The 26,381-nt window shown below is 44.5% G+C and overlaps 2 protein-coding genes across 2 annotated transcripts; both read left to right on the forward strand.

Annotated features, from left to right (window-relative positions):
* Nucleotides 1–5,794: 5,794 nt before the first annotated feature.
* CCR2 (C-C motif chemokine receptor 2) lies at nt 5,795–11,946 on the forward strand. The gene is made up of 2 exons (XM_024751409.1): nt 5,795–6,075; nt 9,972–11,946. Exon 2 carries the CDS (start codon nt 9,983–9,985, stop codon nt 11,102–11,104), a length of 1,122 nt encoding a protein of 373 aa, XP_024607177.1. The 5' UTR covers nt 5,795–6,075; nt 9,972–9,982; the 3' UTR covers nt 11,105–11,946.
* An 8,879-nt stretch (nt 11,947–20,825) lies between these two features.
* LOC112403768 (C-C chemokine receptor type 5) lies at nt 20,826–24,070 on the forward strand. The gene is made up of 2 exons (XM_024751416.1): nt 20,826–21,219; nt 22,762–24,070. The coding sequence occupies exon 2, from the start codon at nt 22,773–22,775 to the stop codon at nt 23,826–23,828; it is 1,056 nt and encodes a 351-aa protein (XP_024607184.1). The 5' UTR covers nt 20,826–21,219; nt 22,762–22,772; the 3' UTR covers nt 23,829–24,070.
* Nucleotides 24,071–26,381: the final 2,311 nt, after the last annotated feature.

Here is a 26,381-nt window from a genome sequence, read left to right on the forward strand (position 1 = left end):
CCCTAGCAGGGTTTTTGTGAATTCTTCAGGGTTTTCTCTATATAGGATCATGTCACTTGTGAACAGAGATAGTTTTACTTCTTTCTTTCCAATTTGGATTACTTTTATTTCCTTTTCTTGCCTGATTGCTCTGGCTAGAACTTTCAGTATAGTGCTGAATAGCAGTGGTGAAAATGGGTATTCTTGTCTTGTTTCTGACCTTAGAGAGAAAGCTTTTAGTCTTTTACCACTGAGTATGATACTACCTCTGAGGTTTCACATATGCCCTTTATCACGCTGAGGAAGTTTCCTCATTATTTGTACTTTTTTGAGTGTTTTTGTTATGAAAGGGCATTGGATTTTGTCATATGCTTTTTCTGTGTTAATTGAGATGATCGTATTTTTTTCTCTCATTCTGTTAATGTTGTGTATTACACTGGTCGATTTTCTTTTATTGAACCATGCTTGCATTCTTTGGATAAATCCCAGCTGACAAGAGAGTACAATCTTTTTAATGTGCTGTTGAATTCAGTTTGCTAGTACTTCGTGGTGAGTTTTGCATTTGTATTCATAAGGGATATTGACTCGCAGTTTCCTTGTGGTGTCTCTGTCTGGCTTTGCTATCACGGTAATACTGGTTTCACAGTATAAATTAGAAAATGTTCCCTCCTCTTCTATTTTTAGGAAGAGTTTGAGAAGGATTGATGTTAATTTTTCTTGAAACGTTTGGTAGAAATCACCAGTGAAGCCACCTGGTCCTGGATGTTTTCTGTTGGGAGGTTTTTGATTTCTGATTCAATCTCTTTATTTTTTAAAAGATCTTTTCAGATTTTCTATTTCTTCTTGAGTCAGTCCTGGGTAATTTATGTGTTTCTAGAAATTTTTCCATTTTATCTAGGTTATTTAATTTATTGGTGGATGTTGCTCATAGTTTTCTCTTATAATCTTTTTTTATTTCTGTAAATTTGGTAGTAATAAACACTTTCACCTGATTTTAGTTATTTGTATCTTTTCTTTTTAATCAGTGTTGCTAGAGGTTTGTCAACTTTGTTATCTTTTCGAAGAACCAACTTTTGCTTTCAGCATGCTATATATATATATATATATGTATATGTATATGCATATACATATACATATATATATATATATATATATATATATATATATAGCATGCTGAAAGAATGTATATGTATATATCTCCAACAAGCCCACACTTGATCAGGGTCTCTCTTACTATCTTCCATCACCCACTGCCCACCCAGCAACCCAGGATGAGGCCTCAGTCATGTCCTCCAATCAGAATCTGCCACGTCAAGCTTTATGGGTTTCTTCTCATGCCACTTGTGCCGGCAAAGAGCATTATCTGGGTTTCTTGCAGTTGGGTACAGCATAATGCCCTTCCCTGGGACACCTCAGAAGACATAGGCAAATAGATGATGTCAGCGGTAGGAGAGGAGTAGCTATGGCCCTTAATGCCATGTATGAAACCTCATTCTGTAGGTACTTGCCCCATCCTCCTACTACTCACCATGCCTTGGGGTCAGGGGCAGGTAATGGTGGTGAGAGTGAATTCTAGCTTCTCATTCCCTAGAACCAGTCCCCAACCCACTGCTGTCATGTACTGAGAGGCAGCTAAAAATGCCTTCTAAGTACTCTGTTCTGACCCATCCCCAGCCAAGGCTTCCTCCCCAGAGCAGGCCACTTCTGAGGCATCTAGACTAAGATCTGATTCTAGTCACAGAGTAGTTCCAAGTATCTGGGCTACAGAAGAACACAGCATTACCTCCTTACTACACAGTTCAAGTGACATCACCTTAAGTCACTTGAGGGGGCTTCATAGCAAGTGAATTTATTCAAGATTCTGACTTCACATCTATTTCCCCAAAGTTTATTTGGCCTGAAGGTATGCAAACATCCAATCTGCTACCCTTACACTCTTAAATTAACAAATACTTAAATTACCATTTTTGATGACATTTTTATTTCTATTTTTCATCACATGTTCTAGTCTGTTCTTGGTTCACTTGGAGATGGTAGTGAACTTGGACAACGAAGGAGAAATTCATGTCTCACCTCTGTCTGTTACTTGACACTTTTCCAAAAATCATGTGTAGTTTCTGGGCTTTCCTGCTGTGACTATATGCCCTGTTGTGTTGCTTTGTCACTTGGAACAAAAACAGTAGAAAAAGTTTGCACAATTTTTATTATGAAGACATGACCAGAACATGTAGGAACATATAACTGTGCTTCTTCTATGGTTATTAGTCCAGATCATTGTTTTTAACCAAAACTGATGATGTAAAATCCTAGAACTCACTAATCTATTTTAGTAGGTCACATGAAACAGGCAAACTATAGAAACCACAATCAACCAAAACCATCGTTGTTGAAAAACCAGCAACAGTTTATCTGCTAAATGTGTCAACTGAACAAATCCAACTGACAATGTCAAGGGGGCATCTTCAACGTTCCCTCAGGCTGTTGATAAACCTTTCCTATCTCCTTGCCCCAGCAGCATTCTCTCCAGCCATGCTTTTCCCCATGTTTTCATTTGGTTGAGTAATGCCATCCATGGAGGGGCAGAGAGGTTCTTGGAACACACCTAACTTTCAGCTTCAATGGTCTAACCCCCAACTCAGCTGCTGACCTTCAGAGTATGAATAAACAAGAATCTTAAACTTCTCATGGCCAGTGTTCGTCTGGTTCTTCCCTCTTCGTTCAGGGAGCATGAACTTTTTAATAAATTTATTTATTTATTTTTGGTTGCATTGGGTCTTTGTTGCTGCACATGGGCTTTCTCTAGTTGCAGCGAGCGGGGGCTACTCTTCATTGCAGAGCACGGGCTCTAGGCACGCAGGCTCCATAGTTATGGCTTGCAGGCTCCAGAGTGCAGGCTCAGTCGTTGTGGTGCACAGGCTTAGTTCTGCTCCATGGCATGTGGGATCTTCCCAGACCAGGAATAGAACCCATGTCCACTGCATTGGCAGGTGGATTCTTAACCACTGTGCCACCAGGAAAGTCCCGATCTATTTTTATTTCATTGGTTTACAGAAGAATTGAGCATCTCTTCATTGCTGGCCCAGGTCACCTTGAGATGACCACGGCCATGCCTTCCATGTGACCCTGCTTAGTCAGCAGTCACACTAGAGACAGGAGGTTGGTGGTGTGTTTTCCCCGAAGTCTGCTCAAAAGGTCATACTCCTTTGCCAGACTGAGAATTTCAGAAACCATGAACCCAGTGCCAACAAGTAGATGTGGGGTTCTCAAGCTCAAGGAAAAGTATCTTTCCTAATTCTTTCCACGTGCATAAAGAATTCTAAGGTGTACTTACTTCAGTTTCCAGTTTTATGACTGTCTATATGGACCATGTGAACAAATTGACAAGAAAAAAAATGTTTGACTCGATAGCTGTGTGGGTATTTGCCATTCTCCCCAGATCCACTGAGCCCTGGGAAGCTGACTTCTATGGGTTACATCACCTAGACTCCCTGCTGCTCCCTCTTCTAGTTGGGTTCAATCACCAGGAAGCACTGGCAGGAGATCAGAGTGGGAGCAGGAGGTCAGGGTACTTTCTGATCCTGCTCTCCTGCCTGGCGTAACTTCTAGTAGTGCCTGTATCCTTCAATCTTCAGCTATCAACAGGGCTCAGGTGATACTGTTTTTTCTTTTGACTCTTAACAGCTCCCACTTTTGCTAGCATCTCTGGGCACCTCAACACCCCTACACCCCTGTTGGTCCTTTTAACCCCGCCAACCCCTCTGTACACATTCTCATCCTTATCGAGTCTTCAAAATCTCAGCTGAGTGTGTCTTCTGTTCCCTGCCCTAGAGATAAGACATAGATTTGAATCCTGGCTCTACCACTAACTACCTCTATACATCTCTCTGTTTATAAAATTACAGAGCTGGAATCAACGATGTCTTGTTATGTAGACAGAAATAGTAAAAGAGTAGTCGTGATCAGCAACAGCAAAATTCCCAGGTCTTGAGCTTCCCCTTCACAGTCTGACTCAAAGGAACTAGCAGCGAGATGCTGGAATCAGGAGATTCCCTAAGTGGAAGTGGACCCAGTAACGCTGGGGTGAGTATCACCCATTTTGTTATTGAAACCTCAGAAAGACCCTTCTGATCCCTGCCCAGAGACCACATTAGGAGATAACTGGGGAACTTTCCCTGTTCCTGTTCATGCAAGGAATTGCTTCTAAGGAACAACCTGAGGCCCTTTTGCTTAGCACGAAAAACAGGTCTTATGCAGGATACATGGTCACAACTTATTGAAATCTAGAAAGGACACCTGAACTTCCCTGAGTGTTTTATTGTTATTCACTACGATTTACTGAGAGCCTACTACACACCAGGCACTGTATTAGCCGCTTTACATTTATTTAAACCTCACAGACCCCAGAGGCCTTATTATTTGTTTCATACCTAGGGAAATCAAAGCTTAGAAATTTGTCTAGCCTACAGCATGAGATCCTTCTTTCTATATGGCCTATCCTGGAGATGTCCCGTGTGCATTTGGGAAGAACACGTATGCTGTTGTTTGGTAGAGTTGTGTATATACATCTGTTAAATCCGGTTGGTTCATTGTGTTGTTCAAGTGCTCTATTTCCTTACTTCTATATGGTTGTTTTATCCATTACTGAAAGTGGGCTATTGAAGTTGCCAATGATTACTGTACAACCGTCTTTAGTTCTGTCAGTTTTGGCTTCATATATTTTGATGATCTCTCATTAGGTGTAAATGTTTATAATTGTTATATCTTCTTGCTGTACGGAACCTTTTATTAATATATAGTGTCCTTCTTCATTATCTCTTGCAAACATTATCTCTTGCAAACATTATCTCTTGCAAACTTAATGTCTATTTTGTCTGATATTAGCATAGCTACCTCTGCTCTCTTTTGGTTAAGATTTGCACGGAATATCCTTCACTGTCAATCTATTTTTGTCTTTGGATCTAAAGTCTCTTATTGACAGTTAGACCATGTTTTTGTTTTGTCAATTCATTCTATCATTCTCTATTTTTCGATTGGAGCGTTTAATCCACTTACATTTCAAGTAGTTACCGATAAGGAAGGACTTCTGTCATTTTGCTATTTGTTTTCTATGTGCCTTACAGGTTTTTTGTCCTTCATTTCCTGCATTACTGTCTTTGTGCTTAGTTGACTTTTTTTTGTAGTGGAATGTTTACATCGTTTTTTATTTTCTTTTGTGTATGTTCTATAGCTATTTTCTTTGTGGGTACAATGAGGGTCACATTTAACCTCCCTAAGTTTTAATTTAAATATATAGCTTAACTTCAGTAACATACAAAAACTCTTTTATCTGGGAATGTCCTAATATCTCCCTCACTCTTGAAGGATAGTTTTGCAGGCTATAGGAAAAACATTTATCTGATTGAGAATCCCTTGTATGTGACAATTTGCTTCTCTTTTAGTGTTTTCTTTTAGCAAAACTTCTTTCTGAGGAGTGGAACCTATAACAGCTAAGCACCTTCTTATTAAGGACATCTCTGACACAAGAGACCACTTAGCCTTTCCTTTTCATTAAGAAGCTGTATCTAAATAACATTTCTAATGAAGTCCCAAATCCTTGATGACACTGAAATCAGTGCATATGGTCACACGAAACGTAATTGTATTTCCTCCACCATCACCAACGGCCCCCATTAGCATTTATCTTCTTGGGAAATGAAATTCTGATGTGCTCGTTTCATGCAAATTATTACTGGCAGAAGAGAGTGGAAGATTTCCAGATACAGAGACCCACAAGATAAAGAAGCCCAGAGCTGTTAGACCCAGGAGCAGACACAGGGTGTGCCTAACTTACCCTCAAGGTTGCATAAGCAAGATTTCAAAATTAATTCTACTCTGGAGACTTCAACCTAGTATACAATGCTCCTGGCTGGAAAAGAAGAACTATATCATTCTTTTTTTCAAATCTTTACCATTACTTGCCCTTGTATCTCCGCCTTCTCTTTCTGCAGGAAACTTTATTTCCTACTTCTGCACACCAAGTTTCTACCTCCAGATCTGTTTGGTTCAGTTGCTGAGAAGCCTGACACACCAGTGCCACTTGGAAGAAGCCATCTACCGGTGAGTTGGGGGTGTTTTTTCTATCACTTTCTGAACCAAAGGCTCGAAGCATCTCAGTGCTAGAGATGCAGGGACTGGGAGCACCCTGGGGGTCTCCACAGCCCAGGAACTTGGGAGATGATCAAGAAAGGAGAAACGGGTGGAGGGCTGCATCGGTACCAGGAATGTCAGAGAGACCCCAATGGCAGTGAGGAAGCGCAAAGTGGAGACCCCCCCCTCAGGGCTCAGGTGGTAGGATAGAGTGGGCTAAAAGAAGACAATTAAGAAAGTAGGACAATCAGGTTTCTCAACTACTGCTCCTCTCACTCTGCCCCCCCCCCCAGCCGCCAAGGACTGTGAAGAGCTGGAGCTTTCTACCTCAGATTTTCCCCCCTCCAGTCCATATATGTGATAGTCCAGGCCCTGCACCAAAATGCACCTCCTGCCTCAATTCAGAGGCTGAAGTGAGGGATTCACTTTTCTGGGAGGCAGCTTTTAATCAATTCTGGATGATGTGTCTTGACACTTGAAAGTGACACATTAACCAGTACCCTTCAGCTCCCCTGCTACGTGTCGGCTGTGGTAGGAGCTAGGTGTACTGGGGTGACATGGGAATAGGGAATAAAAAGGAGAAGGTGGCTGGCACTTGAGAGGCCAGGGCAGGTGAAGAGCAAAGCATAGGAAACATACGGTGGGTGTGGCTGGGGCAGTTCACCCACAATCTGAATCACCAGAGTGAGCATCTGGGCTGTATATTTGTGACTGACAGGCTTCCTGTATGATACTTAAAGCCAGCATTTCAGAATCACTGATCCAGTCCACACTTTCCTGTACAGATGAGGAGACTAACCTACAGAACAGCCCAGAGGGCCTGCTGCAGCTAAAAGGCTGTGTGCAAGGATTTCCAATATTTTAGTCTTTATAAGATCTCCCACTGGATTACCTGGGAGTCTAGTCCACACGGTAGCCCTTTGTTTCTCAGAAGCTTGTAGCCTGCTAGTTCGCTGTTATTCACTTTTTCAATTGATATTTATTTAGCAGCTTCTATGTGCTAGGCTGGGTTCTAGGGCACCAAGATAGCTCATTGCAAAACAAATCTCTCTGCCCTCATGGAGCTTATCTTCTGGCGGAAATGTCTCTGAGGGTGTGTGTGTGTGTGTGTGTGTGTGCTTGTGTATGTATGGATTGGGCACGCTTGTATGGGAAAGTGTGTGGATTTTAAGGCTAAAATGCCAAAGAAGTTCTGTTCAAGGCATGGAAGAATAACTAGAAAATCTGTTACTTGTTCTTCTACATCCATCTCTGCTCTCAGAGCCTGAAGATGAAAACCCCTGAGGGCCTTTGAAATTGTACAGTCCAAGGTTCAAATTCCAGCTCGGCCATTACTTGCTTTGTGAGTTTGGGAAAAATCATTTAATCCACCCATGCTCCTATTTCTTCACTTGTAAAATGTATACTGATCTCACAAAACGGTTGCAAGGATTAAATTAATTAATGTACGCAAAGTATTTAGCATAGCACTTGGAGCTTAAGGAACACTCAATTAATTACTATAGTTTTAATTCTTTAGGTGGATACATTTTTTTTCCCCAAGTTTGATGAGAGGTATTATTTAGTTGCTGCTGATTTAAAGAATCTAGTTCAGTGCTGTGAAATTCAAAATCTGTGAAATGTGTCAATCACAAGAGAAACTGAAGAATAAGGCGTACACACAGATAAAAACAAAGTCACAGTCATTGCCAGGAAAAAATGAATACTCTTGAGAACCAATTCTAATGATGTTAGTTGTCACACTTATTACGAGTTTTGTGTATTTTGTCCATTAACATTTATTGGTGCCTCCTTTAGCCAAGTGCCATCATAAGAGCTGAAGACAGAAACATGACCTAGTCCTTGCTCTCAAGCAGCACACAATGTGTAGAAACATTATGTGCTTATTTAGAGGCACACACAATGTTATGAGATAAGAATGATTTGACAGAGGAGGTGGGTTGGGCTTCACGGAGAAGGGGAATTTGAGCAGGATGTATTGCAGGATGAATAGGAGCTCACTAGTCATTTTAAGCAGAGGGGCAAGCATGTGCACAACCACTAAAGCCTGAAGGAAATGCTGAGTCTGGGGGAAATGGAAAAAACATGGGTATGGCTGGAGCACAGGATCTGGGATTTGAGAAGTCATCAGAGATGAAGCTGAGAAGAAGTGAGCTTAGAAAAGCCATGATGAGTAGTCTGGGCACTGCCTTTGAGGCCCCGCCACATACAAATCGTGGGGCTACTCCAGTTTTAAACTGAGAAGTGCATGATCCAATTTCAGCCTCAGAGAAGACAGACTGAATGGGAGCATGGCTAAGAATAAGGCATGAACAAATGAAAAAGCTCAGCAAAGCCACAAGTGAGAAGTATAGGAGGCAAGAGAGTGGCAGTTGAAGGAGATGCAGACGGGATGACTCAGAGGTGTTTACGAGGGAGAATTCATAAGACTTAGTTGTAATAATACAAAGCATTTCTCTGTATCAGATGCTGCACTACGTCTTTGTTTCCATAGCAACTCAGCTTAGTTATTATTTTATACATGAAGAAGCTGATAGTTCAAGAAGTAATTAGCCCCGAATTACACAACTGTAGTTTGGAAGCAGGATTCAAATCTAGGTCTTTTTGGCTCCAAAGGCCTGGCTCCTAATCTTCTGAAGAAGAGGGGACCCAGGACAATGTCAAATCTTACTTCTTAAGTAATGGAGTAAATGACAATAGCCAAGATAAGGAATCTACAAGTTGAAGCAACTTTCCAGGGGCATTCAGTTTGGGGTGGGCTGAATTTGAGGTAGCTATATGATACCCACTTTGCTCTCTGCTGTATCTCCAGTGCCTAAAATAGAGTATGGCTCCTGGCAGGTGCTCAGTAAATACTGGTTAAATGAATAAATCCATGGGGAGATACGCAGTCGGCAATGGAAAATTCAACTCTGAGGTGGGACTGGAAAGCAGAGCTTTGGGAAGCATTAGCCTACAGGAAACTTAGAACCTTGAGATTAGACAACACAATTCAGGAAGAACTTTGGAGCAAGGGTAAAGAGGTAAATAGTAAAGAAGTGGGAGCCAAGGATGGTGCCTGGGACTCTCACAGTGTGGTCAGAGGAAAGAGACACCAACAAAGAAAATGAAAAAGAAGTGGTGAGCCACTTTTTCTCCTGGAAGCCAAAAGTTTTTTTGTTAGTTTGTTTTTTAACTTTTTTTTTTTGGCCTTGATAGTCACTGTAATATCAAGATATTGTGATCCTAGTTCCCTGACCAGGGATCGAACCCACGCCATCAACAGTGAAAGCATGCAGTCCTAACCACTGGACAGCCAGGGAATTCCCAAGACAAAAGTTTTAAATGGAAGAAATGAGCAGAAGGATCAAGTGCTTGATGAAAAAGAAACTGAAAGCCAGCGTGTTTAAAAATTGGGTTGTCATTGCAACCCTGGCAAGAGTTTTCTGATGGAGACAGAAAGTTGAGAGAGAGATCAGAACACTCTGGGTGGCAGGTAACAGAAAATGCAAATCATAGTGGCTCATTATGAGCATCCCCAGAAGCCCCCAGCGGAGTCCCCTCAAATACTATCATCCAGGAATGGGTCACAGGCCTTGTACCACTGCAGAGGAGCTAGAGGAAGCAAGTGTCCAATATTGTCAGCCTTATCACGAGAGTCAGGCTCTCTGGGAAGGCCAAGGGTGTTGGGAAATGGCTGTGCGGAGATGACTGCTGTCTGCAACCAGGAATAAGGGGAAGTGAGGAACTAGCACACACGTTTCAAGGAGATGGCTGTGAAGCAAAGACAAAGCCTAGGACGTTGCTTAAGTGGAGCAGGGACCTTGGTAAGATTGGGGATTGCAGCCGTTGTGTTGTGTATCATCATCTAGTCCTCTTGTTTACAGGACAAAGGAAGATGGATGGCAATGATACGTTTCCCCAGTTCAGCCACGATGTGCTTTCCACATCTCATTCTCTGTTTACAACGAATATCAAGGGGAACGATGAAGAACCCACCACCAGTTATGACTATGATTACAGTGAGCCCTGCCAAAAGACCACTGTGGGACAAATTGAAGCCCGGCTCCTACCCCCGCTCTACTCGCTGGTGTTCATCTTTGGTTTTGTGGGCAACTTGCTGGTCGTCCTCATCCTGATCAACTGCAAAAAGCTGAAAAGCATGACTGACATCTACCTGCTCAACTTGGCCGTCTCCGACCTGCTGTTCCTCCTCACCATCCCGTTCTGGGCTCACTATGCTGCAGACCAGTGGGTCTTTGGGAACGTGATGTGTAAATTTTTCACAGGGCTGTACCACATTGGTTATTTTGGTGGAATCTTCTTCATCATCCTCTTGACAATCGATAGGTACCTGGCTATTGTTCATGCTGTGTTTGCCTTAAAAGCCAGGACGGTCACCTTTGGGGTGGTGACAAGTGGGGTCACCTGGGTGGTGGCTGTGTTTGCCTCTCTCCCAGGAATCATCTTTATCAAATCCCAAGAAGAACATTCTGGTTACGCCTGCGCCCCTTATTTTCCACTAGAATGGAAGAATTTCCATACAATAATGAGAAGCGTCTTGGGCCTGGTGCTGCCACTGTTTGTCATGATCGTCTGCTACTCGGGAATCCTAAAAACCCTGCTTCGGTGTCGCAACGAGAAGAAGAGGCACAAGGCCGTGAGGCTCATCTTCGTGATCATGATTGTCTACTTTCTCTTCTGGGCTCCCTACAACATCGTCCTTCTCCTAAGCACCTTCCAGGTATTCTTTGGCCTGAGTAACTGTAAGAACAGCAGTCAGCTGGACCAAGCAATGCAGGTGACCGAGACCCTGGGGCTGACGCACTGCTGCATCAACCCCATCATCTATGCCTTCGTCGGAGAGAAGTTCAGAAGGTATCTCTCTGTGTTTTTCCGAAAGCACATTGCCAAACACCTCTGCAAACAATGCCCAGTTTTCTACGGGGAGACAGGAGATCGAGTGAGTTCAACATATACCCCTTCCACTGGGGAGCAGGAAGTCTCGGCTGTTCTGTAGAGGAGCAGCAGTTCGCTTGTTATTTTCAAAGGGAGACAGAAATCTATATACGATGATAAGCCTCCACGGTCTGTTGAAGAATAGAGGACTCTAAGTCTCTAAAGCAAGTGCCCAGGAACCTCAGGGTTGTGTGAACCAAGACAGACTAGTGTCATTCCTTGTAAAGCCAACATGTGCTCAGGGAATATTCCAGAACAACTGTGGGCAGAGACCTGGACTCTCCAACGAGCTCATCGCAGTTCCTGGAAAATGTCACTTTTCCTTGTGCTTTTGCTCTTTCACCCCTCGTCACCACTTTGCTCACTCTCTGATTCTATCAATCGTTTTAATCAGCTGGAGGTGGGGAAGAGAACGAGACAGGCACAGGTGAATGGAACAAGGGGGAGTGGGGTCAGGACCAAGGAGAAGGAGGAGGAAGTGTCAACAAGGCTGAGCCTGGACGAGGATGCAGGTAAGGGCTTTGCTCTCCCTTAGCACCATCTCCTACTATATTTAACTTTGGAGGCTTCCCCAGCTCATGGAGAGCTTAGGAACTGTAAGAACTTTCTAGAAGCTTTGGTTGGGTCCATGATCCCCCTTCTGCTAAATGCATGACACATTTCTGCTTTATTATGGTTTAGCTATGACAACCACGCACCCTACATTTGAAATCTATTCAGTATCTTGCCCCATTGTTCATGTGCTTCTTAGGCCTCATTCCCCTATACAAAAATTTACTAAAGGACTTCCCTGGTGGCACAGTGGTTAAGAATCCGCCTGCCAATGCAGGGGACACGGGTTCAAGCCCTGGTCCGGGAAGATCCCACATGCCGCGGATCAACTAAGCCCGTGTGCCACAACTACTGAGCCTGCGCTCTAGAGCCCGCGAGCCACAACTACTGAAGCCTGCACGCCTAGAGCCCACGCTCTGCAACAAGAGAAGCCACCGCGATGTGAAGTCCACACACTGCAACGAAGAGTAGCCCCTGCTTGCCGCAACTAGAGAAGGCCCGTGTGCAGCAACAAAGACCCAACGCAGCAATAATAAAATATAAAATGAATAAATCTTTTTTTAATATTTACTAAAGTGTTTGTTTATAAAAATATGCATAATCTTTAATGAGATGATAAAATAAAATCCCTCGCTTGGAAACGGGAGGGTTGGAGGTCGTGATTATGAGAAAGGGGTAGGCACTAGTGAGTTCCTCCAACAGGAGTGGAGGGGTAAGCTCGCAGCAGGATGTGCAGGAATGTTTCCAGAATCAGCTAAGAGCAGAAGCCAGGAAGGATGCGTTAAAACACTTAATAGGCCTCATGTCTCTGGATCTGATGGTGTCTGTTTCCTTGTGGCTCTTCCTGCTTTCCTGCTCCGCTGCCCACCTGTCCCCCTGCAGCCTTTATCACATAACTCTGCCTGGAGGATTACCCTACTCCAAAAGCCGGTTTGTAGCGGTCCAGGAGAGCAGCTTTGGGAAGAATGTGAAGGAAACTGTGCAACAAGAACCCCCTGTTGGGCCCTGGAGAGGGAAGACAATTGGTGAGGATACTGGGGTATGTGCTCAGAGCAGAGAAGGGGCCTGTCTTGGAAATCAAACATCAGCCTGTAACCTCAGGGTCTATTACCAGGCAGGGCAGGCCTAGATGAGGAAGACGCTAGATAGGGGGGAAAAAAATGTCTTCCAAATTACCTTCCAGCACCTCATTTTTGCATACAGGCAAAGAGTTCAGATATACACACACACACATTTTTTTTTAATGTAAAGTAAAAATTAAAGTTGAAAACTGCAACTTGCAATTGTGGTAAAGTATCACTTTAAGAGTTACTATTATGCCATGCCTAACAACACTGTATTAGTCACAGAGACAACTCTGGTGTTGGTGGAGCACGTGGTATGTTTAGGAGACCACCGGTTCATAAATAAATGTTGATTAGGGAGTTGGAGGTCTCTGATCTGTGGATTTACTAGCTTACGGTGATGTAGCATCTAAATAATCTCAGTTGGATCACAGCGCACACTCCACAACGGTCATCTCAACTGTCTTTATTCTCTCTGACTTGCTACCAAAAATCTCTTTTGCCTTGTTAGGAAGTCTAGGAAGTCGTGGATTTAATCCTATTTGAATGCTTCATGCCTTGCCAGTGTCCTTATTGATGCTCAAATGGTCCCCTCTTTGGCCGGTGGGAACTTCTAATTCAAGCTGACTCCTAATCAAAGCTTTTACATCCTATTTGTAAAGGAGAGGAATTGGAGAAGCTCACTTAAATACGCAGAGATTTTCATCTTGGCTAAGCTAAGAATACAAATATTATGTTAGTGCATTTCCTATCTGATGCAGGCAAGAAACACAAGGCTCCTGGAACCTGGCAACTGGGGAGCTGGAAGTTACTACGGTTTTACTTTCTTGCCTCATGGCTAAAGAAGGTTTCAGAAAGATGTGTGTGTGTTGCAAGAGGGGGGGGCTTCACCTGCAGATATTTATATTATCCTAATGAATGCATTAAATTTTGTTTTGATGATGATGAAACATAAATATTGTTTTAAAAAACTATGACTTGGGGCTTCCCTGGTGGCGCAGTGGTTGGGGATCTGCCTGCCGATGCAGGGGACACGGGTTCATGCCCCGGTCCAGGGGTATCCCGCATGCCGCGGAGCGGCTGGGCCCGTGAGCCATGGCCGCTGGGCCTGGGCGTCCGGAGCCTGTGCTCCGCAATGGGAGAGGCCACGGCAGTGAGAGGCCCACGTACTGCAAAAAAAAAAAAAAACAAAAAAACTATGACTTGTAAAATGAATCAATACTCTTAACTATATTGTTTTAAAAGAAAAACTGTCTGATTGCCAACTACCCTGTCCTTCTTCTCCCAAAACTCTGACAACTACCATCCTATTCTTTCCATCTATGAGTATGATGATTTTAGATTCCTCATATAAGTGGAATTATGCAGTTCTTATCTTTCTGTGATTGACTTATTTCACTTGGCATCCTGTCCTCCAGGTACATCCATGTTGTTGCATATTGCAGGATTTCCCTCTTTCTTAAGATGAAATAAGATTCCTTAGATGTATTGACCATATTTTCTCTATCCATCTATCAACATGCATAGAATTTCAGTTACACAGGATGAGTAAGTTCTAAATATCTGTTTTACAACAGTGTGCCTACAATACTGTATTGTACACTTAAAGATCTGTTAAAAGGGTAAATCTCATACTGTATTCCTACCACAATAAAAGTCTTTAAACTGCCTGCTTTGTTATGCTGTGGTGCGACAGACTGTCTTACGGTTCACAGCTTTTCACTCCCTTCCCCATGTCATTACACATGCTAGTCCTTGCCGTGTGACTTGCAGTGCGCCCTACAAGAGGGACCCCCACCCCCAAGCCACAGCCGGCTCAGCCAATAGAAAGTGAGCAGAACTGACAGGGTCGAGTGACTGGGTGGAGCCTCTGGCTCTCCCTGCTCAGCCACAGGAAGGCCCGTCCCAGAACACAAGTTCAGCCCAGGTGCCTGGTGAGTGAGCAGGAAGATGCAGAGAGCAGAGCCAGGGCCCCGGCCACAAAGTGGCCCCATGTCACAGGAGTAAGAGGTCCATGTTCACTGTGGTACGCCCCTGACTCGTGGGGGTTGCCTGCTAAGAAGCAGAAAAGGTAACAGATGCATAAGGCAGCTGGTGCCCTCAGAGGTAAAATTTGGAAAAGTGTCTATTTGTTTTTCCATCATGAAATTCACTGTGACAAGCACACCTGAGGATCTACCATGTGCCAGACTGGCGCAGGTTCATAACGACGGATATGTTATTCCCATGCTCTTAGACTTCCTAGTCCAGGGATGGCTGATGGGGAGGCACGGGGGAGAACAGAGTATTAAAAATCTCAATGCACTGTGCAAAGCACAGAAACAGAGGTGCACGTGTAGTTTGTTGACAGCCCCGCGGAGAAGGTGACTAACCCGGTGACAGTCCTGCATCACAGTTATAATAGCTACAGTAGGATTTTATTGCCACCAAAGAAACTGCCACTTGAAAGTTGCCAACCATCTCCATATCTAGAAGTGGAAGAAACCTCAAGTCTCCTTTATTCTAGGGAGAACGTTCGAAGTGGGCTGAGTTAAGCAAATGTCAGGAAAGATGATCATTCCAGGCGATGGGTATCTTAAGACTTTTGGTGGAGCTGGGGCTTGACACAGTCCACCCCATACCAACCTCTTCGATCTGTGGCAACTGGGGCAGTTGGAGCACTTTTTCAGAGAGGCCCTGTAGCCTCCTGGGAGTAAGCCATCAAGACCCTATCTTTCCACTTTCACTTTTTCTCATTATTAAAATTTCCCTGGGAATTCCCTGGTGGCACAGTGGTTAAGACTCCGCGCTCCCAAGGCAGGGGGCCTGGGTTCGATCCCTGGTCCAGGGACTAGATCCCACATGCATACCACAACTAAGAGTTTGCATGCCCAACTAAGGATCCCGCAAGCCACAACTAAGGAGCCCTCGAGCTGCAACTAAGGAGCCCGCCTGCTGCAACTAAGACCTGATGCAACCAAATAAATATTTTTTAAAAATTTTTTTAAATTTCCCTGACGGGGCTTCCCTGGTGGCACAGTGGTTGGGAATCTGCCTGCCAATGCAGGGGACACGGGTTCGAGCCCTGGTCTGGGAAGATCCCACATGCCACGGAGCAACTAGGCCTGTGAGCCACAACTACTGAGCCTGCACGTCTGGAGCTTGTGCTCCACAAGAAGAGAGGCCTCGACAGTGAGAGGCCCACACACCGCAATGAAGAGTGGTCCCCACTCACCACAACTAGAGAAAGCCCACGCACAGAAACGAAGACCCAACACAGCCAAAAATAAATAAATAAATAAAATTTAAAAAAAAAAAAAATTTCCCTGACAAACCTGAAATGGCCTCAGGTGAGATCAGCCAGCAGCAAAGGCCACCAAGGGCTGCCAAGAGGAAACTCAACATGAGCGACGAGGTGTCTGGGCTGGTGAGCTGACCTCTACAAGGTAGTCCATGAATTCAGGGGAAGGCTGGCCCTGGGTGTGGTGAGTGACTGAGATTGGAAATTTCTCCAGACGCCACCCGTCTAGCACCATGTTTATAACTTGACATCCTTGGGATATCCTTGCTGCCTCACGGCCACACCATCTCCACCATCACCTGTCTCCAATCTCCTCTTCCCTGCTCAGCTGGTTTGCTGCCCAGTGGATGCCCCACCCAGGAATGAGGCACTGGCTTCCCCTTCCCGCAAGCCCCCATTCCTCACATGGTTCTTTCAGAGGCCCCTCCTTTGGCTTTGGGGAGAGGAACCCCCACCCTCCTTCCCATCAACCCCACCCACTTCTAACCCTTTCCTGCCCAAACTTGTCTCCTTACACAGGATGGGGTAAGAAGGGTTGTCATGGTGACTAGGGGCACAGGGCTGATTCTGTTACTCTTAGTAAGGCCTGGGGGAGGTGTGTGATCCTAGGTGTCAGTGGTTTTTTTGTAGAACTTCCGGGTACTTAACACCTCTTTGCCCTCAGCCTCAGGCCATACACAGTTGCCAGCTCTGGGACAACAGGAAAAGTCCCACATATCATGTTATGTAGAGAGCCGAACACATAGCTGCAGGTATGACCTGACCTATTGAAGACCACAGAGGGTCTAGTATACACCTTAATCAGCACCTTAGACTTCTGTTACCGCACATAAGGTTACATCAGCGCCATGTCTGGGCAGTGATCTGAAAGAAATACCCAAAATGCATAGAGCAGACTTCCCAGCAGAGTTAAGGGGTTTCCACCAGGTCTGGACATATCTAATAAAGCGATGAGGTGGACAGCCTGTAAGTGTTTACTTGGTTTGATGATTTACACAGGGTGAGGGGGACGTGGTGCATGGTCTGGGAAAAGGGGTCATACTGGGAAGGGTCTAGCGAACAGACACAGTGGGAGTGGAGAGAACAGCATGGTGGCCTCCCAGCCCCGCTTGCCACAAAGGGTGTCTGGGGTAGAAGGTGAAGGGACACTGGGAGTCATGAGACCCCAGCATCACTGCTGAGGCACATGAGTGCAAAATGTAACACTGGTTGGAGGAGGGGAGGGATTCTTCCTACTTCTTCAAGGACCGTGGGGATTCTCTGGCTCTCCTGGTTAAGGGGGCTTTGGGGACACTGGGAGCTTCCTCCTTGGTGGAGATACCAGAGCACTGACAGCAACACTCAAAACATGCTGTCCACGTGAGTGAACCAGGGAAAGGGCTCAACCGTCTATTAACAGAGCTCTGTCCCATATAGTTACTGCATTCTGTTGAATGAAAGAAACCAGAAAGAGGACAGAGTCTGTGATGCCATTTATATGAAGTTAAAGAAGAGGCACATCTAATCCATGCACAGAAGTCAGAGTGGCCCCTGCCGCTGGGTGGGGTACAAGGGCACTTTCTGGGGTGACAAGGCTACTCCCTATCATCTGGCTTCAGGGTGTATGCGTATCAAAACCTCACCAAGATGTACACCTGGGTCTAGTGTGCTTTGCTGCACGTAAGTTATACCTCAATAAAAATAACAATTAAAGAGCTGCATTTATAAAGAATTTTTAATAACATGAGGACATGCCTATACTGTAATCTTTAGCAAAAAAAAAAAGCAGCATAAAGAACTGGAATGTGTGTGAGAACAATTAATCAGAAAGTATGCATGGGAAAAGGTGTGGATTAAAACACATCATGTGTTAAGAGGGACTGTTTTGAGATTGTGAGAATGTCTAATTTTTTCCGTACTTTCTAGTTTTCTGTTTTTCCTAACTTGATATAATAATCATGTGTTGGTTTTAGAGTTAGACACCTGTTTTAAAAACTAAAAGATTCACTTGCTATTTTTTCAGTCCATCTCACTATTGACATTGACCTAGAGTCAGCGTGAGCCCCTGTCTGTTCGTGTGAGCTGCTGTGTGTCAGGGTTTCAGCTCATTGAGCTCATGCAGTTGGCCCTTTGAACCCAAGGAAGAAATTCAATGTCCTCCCCATCTTGTGGATGAAGCTCTGAGTTCAGAGACAGAAGCAGCCCTCGGAACTCGGGTGTAATGACTCAAAGTGGAGCAGCTACTGGAAGCCTGGCCAGCACCCCACAAGGAGGGCTGGGCATCAAGTCCAGAGCAGCAAACCAGTCAAAAGATCATTTCTCATGGAGAGTCGGAAGGCCATACATAACAGAACCAGAGCCCTGCAAACTGGGAAACTGGGAGGGCCAAGGTAAAAAAAGAAGCGGAGATGGCAAAACTAAACCACAGCATGATAAACTGCTGGTTTACTGTTGCTATGGGACAACATGGGACAACAGGAAAAGTCCCACATATCACGTTATGTAGAGAGCTGAACGTAGAGAGAGACGTTCCCCTGGGTCCTCCCTTCCTTGTGCATCCCTGGGATGAACCCCTACCCCAAGAGGTGACCTGAATGTCCCCCTAAAAGGGGGTCACGCACCCTGCTAAGCTGTGCTTCCTTGTTTCAGCCTGTGAATCCTCACCCTGTATTGCCCAAATGTGGTATTTTCCAAACCAACTTGGCCATGGAGTCATTTTGTATTTAAGGGGAGAGGTCCCTTGGGGACCCCAAGTCTAGCACATCATTTCTCAGAATGGGGAAACAGAAGCTCAGAGAGGGGAAGTATCTTGCCAAGGGCACACAGCAAGCCAGCAGCCCAGTATGGGCAACTTCGAGCCTGCTCCACTACTCCACGCTGCCCTCTGGGGGTGAGTGTGCCTTCAACTCCACAGCCACCCAGATGACAAGACCCACAGAACACAGGGCAAAGCCCCAGCTCCACATGGTGAAGTATCAATAAAATACAAAGCAACCAATGCCACACACAGAGAAGCAACATTTGTCTGGCAGCATCTGAGAGTTCTACCCAGTGTGTTACCACTGAACATAAGGCTTCTCTTCAACCAGCCAAAACTATATTCCCCATTTCCTGTGAAATTCTGTATTAATTTATTTGCTACACATTTTGTGAACGCTTTCTCAAGCATACTTTGTACATCGCTGCTTAACTAGCCTACAGAGAGCCGGTACCTACAAAAGACTCTACAACTCGTTCTGTCATTTGATCTCAACCACACATCTGTCGAGTAGGTTTGTGTTTGGGGCTTTTTTTCCCCCCATTTTACAGGTAAGAAAACTACGGTCTGGAGAGTTTCAGTAACTTGTACAGATCAAGTAGTAAAGAGTGAAGCTGGGTGTTAAGTCCAGCCTCATGACTAGAGTCCAGTTCTCAACTGCTGCCTCTTGTATGAACTTGAACATCTTCTTCATAACTCACTGTCCTGGTTGTGATTACCAGCTGCTGGGTCCTTCTGTGCTTTTCTGGCTTTTCCCAGCAGTCATATCCCTAATGGCACCAGCCATTAGCTTCTCCCTTTCAGCTTCTATTTTGCTGATACTAATGTGCTCTAGACAAGGACCCCACAGGGAACCAATTTTTTTAGAATTTTATATAATAAATCTAAGAAAGGATCACTGAATGAGTAACTAAGAGTCTGATGTTTATTGAGTGTATATTATGTGCTAAATTCTGGACATGGATGCCTCATGTAGTCCTCCCAACAAACCCATGAAGCAACTACCATTATTCAGCCCACTCCACAGATAAGAAAGCTGAGGGTAGGGCGAGGCTTCGAGCTCAGGCAACCTGACTGTAGAGGCCACTTCCACAGGTTTGGGGTCTCCTCAGATCATAAGCCAGTGCCTCTTATTCTGCGGCGCTGGCTCTCCACTATGTTCTTAGTTTTGTGGTCTACAATTAAGATTTATAGATAAGTAACCAACCACCAAGGAAGCCTGGGGTGACTGCGTATAATATTGAAATCGAATCTTGAACTTGACCCCATTCTTCTGCCATTTGTTGCCTGTTTCATGTTGAAAAATTCTCACAGAAATTCCAGATAGACTGTATCCTTGGAGGGAGGAACTCTGCTGCCTACATCCCTGGCAGAATACAGGCACTCACAAATGCCTGCTGGCTTGGACGGCTGCAAAACAGTGGATAGGGAAAGTGAAAATTCTTAATGACATGCTCCCAAGATGCTTGATCTGGAGAAAGATGGGCAACATGTTTAGCTTACAGGTAAAGGTATAGTAAAAACCCTTAGGCAACCAGTTATTTTAGTTTGCAGAGGAAAACAGTATCGGGTGGTGAGCATATGTGTGTGAGTCGTGGCAGGCAAGGGGGGCGAGGGGAGAGCAGATAAAGGAGAGCATGGGGTTAAGGTGAGATGTTCCCTTCACTTCAAAGTTGGTTTCAGCTGGCTTTCACGGAAGACAAGCGGCAAGGGGGTCAGAATCTCTCACCCGTTGAGCCTCCCCACTGATAAGCCCTGCGGTCTTAAGCCCTCCTAATCATTTGCTTCTTGGACAGCAGTTTCTTTCAGTAAAATGAGGGCTTTTTTTTTTTTAATTATTTTTTTTTTTTAGTTTATTAATTAATTTATTTATTTTTGCTGTGTTGCGTCTTCGTTTCTGTGCGAGGGCTTTCTCTAGTTGTGGCAAGCGGGGGCCATTCTTCATCATGGTGCGCAGGCCTCTCACTATCGCAGCCTCTCTTATTGTGGAGCACAGGCTCCAGACACGCAGGCTCAGTAGTTGTGGCTCACGGGCCTAGTTGCTCCGCGGCATGTGGGATCTTCCCAGACCAGGGCTCGAACCCGTGTCCCCTGCATTAGCAGGCAGATACTCAACCACTGCGCCACCAGGGAAGCCCAAAATGAGGGCTTTTGACTAGATGGACATGAATGTTCTCCTAGTTCTATTACCCTTCAATTCTTTCTGTTTTCCCTTCAATGCTTTCTGTTTTCTAACAGACTGTGTGGTTGGATGAACTGAGAAGCAAAAAGAAAACTGTGTAATCAGGGAAGCCCATGAATAAGCTTTCAGACCAGCTATCTATTTTCTAGTCTATTTCAAGCTCAATTTTTCTTTTTTTTTAGAAAAAATGACTGTTCTCTGATGATTTTCTGCACTGCCACATACTTATTCATTAAAACTCCACCCCCAATTCAGAAGAAACTGTGCATTTCCTACTTTTATGCTGTCTGTATGTTTGAATTGCACAGCTCAACTGGTCAGAGGAACTAAGACATCTGTCCCCCTGCGAGAATCTCTCTCGGTAAGTCACCTCTCAGCCACTTTGCCTACTACTTAGCTCAGCTTGTGTGATGAGTAAAAGCCTTTGCAGGAAACCATGGAAGACATTAGAAAAACACCAGGTGCTCGCTGAACTATCTTAAAATATTATCTTTAAGTAAAAAGTTAGAATTCAGAATGGTTTCAGACTGTGATAACATCAAAGATACAAAACATAATTATGAATGAAAGATTTTAAAGGGAGCAATATTATTTTTAAAAGCCCTCACCTTTCATAAGAAAGATTTTTCAGAGATGATGATTATTGGCCAAAACCTTGACAGAGACGATCTTCTGGTAAGGAGAACTAAAACCTCCTCATCAGGATGCCCTCTGAACAGACGCCTAACCAGAAGTTATATCCAAGTCTTCTTTTTTTTTTTTGGCCAAGAAAAGAAGGAAGCCTGAAAATTGTCCAAATTAATAACAAGTTACAAATATCAAATGAAGTTTCACGGCATATTCAGTGTATGATTCTTTTTCTGGCTCAGAATTTAAAGGTGAGATTTTTCTGTGTGCTTCTCTCAGCTGCCTAATCTGAGGTACCAGGAGTTTGAGACTCACAAGGACTAATTAGGGAAAACTCTCAATCAAGCAGTGGAACTTAAATAGACCAGGCAAGTCAGTGGGTTGTGAAGGGACTGAGCTAACCCAGGACGTATGATGGGAGATGAAACACTGTCCACTTGGTCATTTCTTATGTATGTGTGGGAGCTCTTAATCACAGCAGCTCAGAAACTACAAACACAAACTTCAGAGAAAATGTGAGAATGGCAGTCTGGATTTCACAACTGGCTGCTGGTTCCTATGACCTTCTCAGGGGACTCGGGCATCAGCCTGTTTCATTTTGACTACACTGAGGCACCAGGCTGACAGTCCTGTTTTCAGTTCTCTCACCAAAGAGTGAAAGATAGGGGACCACGACGGATAAGAGTACAGGCTGCCTGCATTCAAAACTAGTTGCTTCCTCACTGTGTGTCTTTGGCGAGGTTACTCAACCTCTCTGCGCTCTGAGGCCCTTATTTGCAAAATGGGGACAATAACCTGACCCGCCTCACTGGGTCACCTTGAGGATTAACTGAATGAATGGAAGTGAAGCTTGGAACAATGTTTGGCAGGCAGAGCACCCTGGGGAACTGTTCATTACCACCAGCACACTCGTAATGATGCTGTGCGTAAGCTAACTCCTGGGAATGGCAGCTTCAGAATAGATTGTAAGACAGTGTCGGACGGTGCCTGACCCGGTTTCTGGACATTGTTATCACAGCTTCATTCACTCCACATGGCTACGCAACATCAGATTTTATTTGGTGAGATGATACTCTCCATCTAGTAAGCAGAGAAGCAGGCAACAAACATCCCTTACTACAGAAGTTCACTGTTTGACCGAAAAAGGGACTTCAGTTAAATGTAGAAATCTATGTATCAACTTTTAAAATCTACTGGTGTTTACGATAGTTTGCATTCATGACGGACTGTTAAGGACATTCTAGGACTTTAAAAAAGATCTCTTCTTTATTCACAGAGTCGAGCAAAATGGATTATCAAACATCAAGTCCCCTCTACATTGATTATGGGATGTCAGAGCCCTGCCAAAAAGTCAATGTGAGACAAACTGCAGCCCAGCTCCTGCCCCTGCTCTACTCGCTGGTGTTCATCTTTGGTTTTGTGGGTAACATTCTGGTCGTCCTCATCCTGATCAACTGCAAAAAGCTGAAAAGCATGACTGACATCTACCTGCTCAACTTGGCCGTCTCTGACCTGCTTTTCATCATCACCATCCCATTCTGGGCTCACTATGCTGCAGACCAGTGGGTCTTTGGAGATATAACGTGCCAGTTTTTCACGGGCTTCTATTTCATTGGCTTTTTCTCTGGAATCTTCTTTATCATCCTCTTGACAATTGATAGGTACCTGGCTATCGTCCATGCTGTGTTTGCTTTGAAAGCCAGGACAGTCACCTCTGGGGTGGTGACAAGTGGGGTCACCTGGGTGGTGGCTGTGTTTGCCTCTCTCCCAGGAATCATCTTTACCAAATCCCAGAAAGAGGGTTCTCGTTATACATGCAGCCTTCATTTTCCATCCAGTCAGTATCATTTCTGGAAGAATCTCCAAACTTTAAAGATAGTCATCTTGGGCCTGGTGCTGCCACTGCTTGTCATGATCGTCTGCTACTCGGGAATCCTAAAAACCCTGCTTCGGTGTCGCAACAAGAAGAAGAGGCACAAGGCCGTGAGGCTCATCTTTGCCGTCATGATTGTCTACTTTCTCTTCTGGGCTCCCTACAACATCGTCCTTCTTCTGAGCACCTTCCAGGAATTCTTTGGCCTGAATAACTGCAGTGACTCTAATAGGCTGGACCAAGCCATGCAGGTGACAGAGACCCTGGGGATGACACACTGCTGCATCAACCCCATCATCTACGCCTTCGTCGGGGAGAAGTTCCGAAGCTATCTCTTACAGTTCTTCCGAAAGCACGTTGCCAGATGCTTCTGCAAAGGCTGTCCAGTCTTCCAGGGAGACGCTCCAGAGAGAACGAGCTCCGTTTACACACGATCCACGGGGGAGCAGGAAATCTCTGTTGGCTTGTGACCTGACTCAGTTTTTATATGCAGACTAGGGGCGGGAGCGGTTCTTTTAAAGAGGAAGTTACTGTCATAGAGGGTTTAAGTTTCATCCATTTATTTGGCATCAGCTCTAAGTATATTAGATATTTCAAGCTCATCAGTTCTAGAAAGCCAAACCAAAACACGTGATGAAATAGCAACCTTCTCACCTCCCTTCCACATACATCAATTTATTGGCAAACTCTCCCTTCACTGCAAAAGTTCAATATAAAAAAAAAAAAATCCTCAGAGAATTGCTGATTCCTGAGTTTGGTGACCTGAACAGGAATAACAAAATGAACTGAGGAAAGTACTGTATAGTTTCTTACCGGAGTAGGGCAACATCCAGGTTGCAAATGTGCTTAAAATAGATCTTTCTCTTGCCATGGGGAGAAGAGACATGCCTGTGATCAGTTAAGAAATGACAACTCCCATGTGGGATCTCCCCCTCCAAGGTGTGGTTAACAAGTTCCACAGACATTCACACCAGGGGAGAGCCCTGTGGCCTGCTGAGAGCTGGGAAGGCTTCTTCGCAGAGAAGGGATTGGAGGTGGATGGTCTGTTGGTGGAGAGGGAAGATGAGCTCCAGGCTGCAGGCACCGCACTGGCAAAGACTGGCTGTGGGGAGATGTGCGCTGGTTGGGGGAGCCCCAGGGGAGGAAGGATGAGGTGAGAGCATGAGGAACCTGGACAGCGCTGCTCATCAAAGTCCAAGAGCAGAGCAGGGAGCCCTTGCCAGTGTTGCAGAAGGCTCATTCCACAGCCAAAGGATGGCCTGGAAAGGTGAGCATTCAGGGCAAGGAGACCAAAACAATCTGATCGAGTGAGGAGGCTCCACTTAGGTCGAGGCGCAGGAGATGGGAAGGAGGGGTGCATTCTCACAGCATTTAGAATGAGAGTCAGCAATAGTTGGGGCGGATCTGGCTTGGAGGTGAGGAGCAGAGAAGAGTCAGAGTGAACCCCTAGATTCCACGCGAGCATCAGAGATGCCCTGAAAGAGACACCAAGAAGGAGGAGGAGGTTTAGGTCAAAACAGGAGCTGGTGGAAGAGAAAGTTGGTGGTCTGTGAGCTGAGCAAAGCCCTAGGCACACAGACCCTGGGCTGCCTGTCACTGACTGCTCCTGCCCCCAGAGCTGTCCACCCCATCCAGGCTTGAATCATGAGGCATCTCCAGGGGGCTTTGAAACACCAGATTCACAAATGCACAAGCCTGAGGTCCAGGAACACTTTTACGTCAGATATGACATCTAGGTGAGGACTGATTACAGTGTTAATGAAAATCCAGAGCTTTATAAGCACTGAGTGAAGAGGTCCCCAAGAGCTGCAGGAAGCCTGAATGACTGTTTCTGCCTGTTTCGGGCGCACCACTATTTACGGTTTTCCGGATTTAACTATCAATGGACAAAGGGAAGAAGGACACACTCATTTGGAAACAGGCTGCCTCAAGCTTTATAAGCCACAAAACGTGCAATTTACTAACCTCTGTGTTTCAGGCTGAGTGTGGAGGCTTTCCAGGCACCATCTCCAAACAAAGCATATCCAAACACTAAGAGACTTATTCATTTCAAAGGGAGAATTTAAAATGTTTTGCAGTTGCTACTTATGTTATTTTGTATATGCCTGAGATTGTTTTGAATTCAGGGGTAGCTAAGACTATCGTTGTAAAGATTAGGTGGGAAAATGTAAAGGAGTGAGAATCCCTCAGGAGATTAAGGTGTCAAAATAAGAGGTACTACTGATTTTTCTGCAGCTCTTAAATGGGCATCTTGAGGGTTGTGGCTATCAATGGGAAGTGACTGGAAGGGCCTTTTCTTTTGCCCTTAAGGTTGCTGAGAGTGCACATATGACACATGACCCTCACCTAAGAATCAATTCAAACATGCTGATATCTTTGTGTATATACGTATAAACATACATATATGTATACATACACATATACATATACATGTGTATGACATTCTTACATATATAGAAAGTTACAAACTGCTTAGAAGAAAATATGTATCTAATAAAAACCCTGTAAAATAACTGGTTGTATTCTTGTATTTTCAGCCAAGTTTACATTTAGAAAATAGCACATAAAGTTGTGAGAGCATTTTGTGTAGCTGTTTCAGAAAATTTCATACACACACACAAACACACATATTGAGAATTATTTTTCTAATTAGTTTTAAAAGTTAACCCTCTCCCTGGATCAAACTGCCAGAATAATTTGTTTTTAAAGATGCTACTTCCCAGAGTGGTGATTCTGAACAACTGACCCTGCAAACTTTTAAATTTCAAATTTAATTCTGCTCAAGCAAAAGAACTGACATATTTTTTAAAAAAAAATCAATGTGTGATTCAGCATATGCCAGCTGTCTATGCTTGAAAACGAAGACATACAATGTCATAACCTGGTCATTTATCTATAGTCTTGAGTTACAGATACATAATGCAGGAGGAAGAGGTTGCTGGCTATAAAGATTACTTTTCTTTTTTTTTTTTTTTTTGCGGTACGCGGGCCTCTCACTGTTGTGGCCTCTCCCGTTGCGGAGC

The sequence above is a fragment of the Neophocaena asiaeorientalis genome, unplaced genomic scaffold, assembly GCF_003031525.2.
Source record: "Neophocaena asiaeorientalis asiaeorientalis breed wild unplaced genomic scaffold, Neophocaena_asiaeorientalis_V1.1 scaffold221, whole genome shotgun sequence".
Lineage (NCBI taxonomy): Eukaryota > Metazoa > Chordata > Mammalia > Artiodactyla > Phocoenidae > Neophocaena > Neophocaena asiaeorientalis.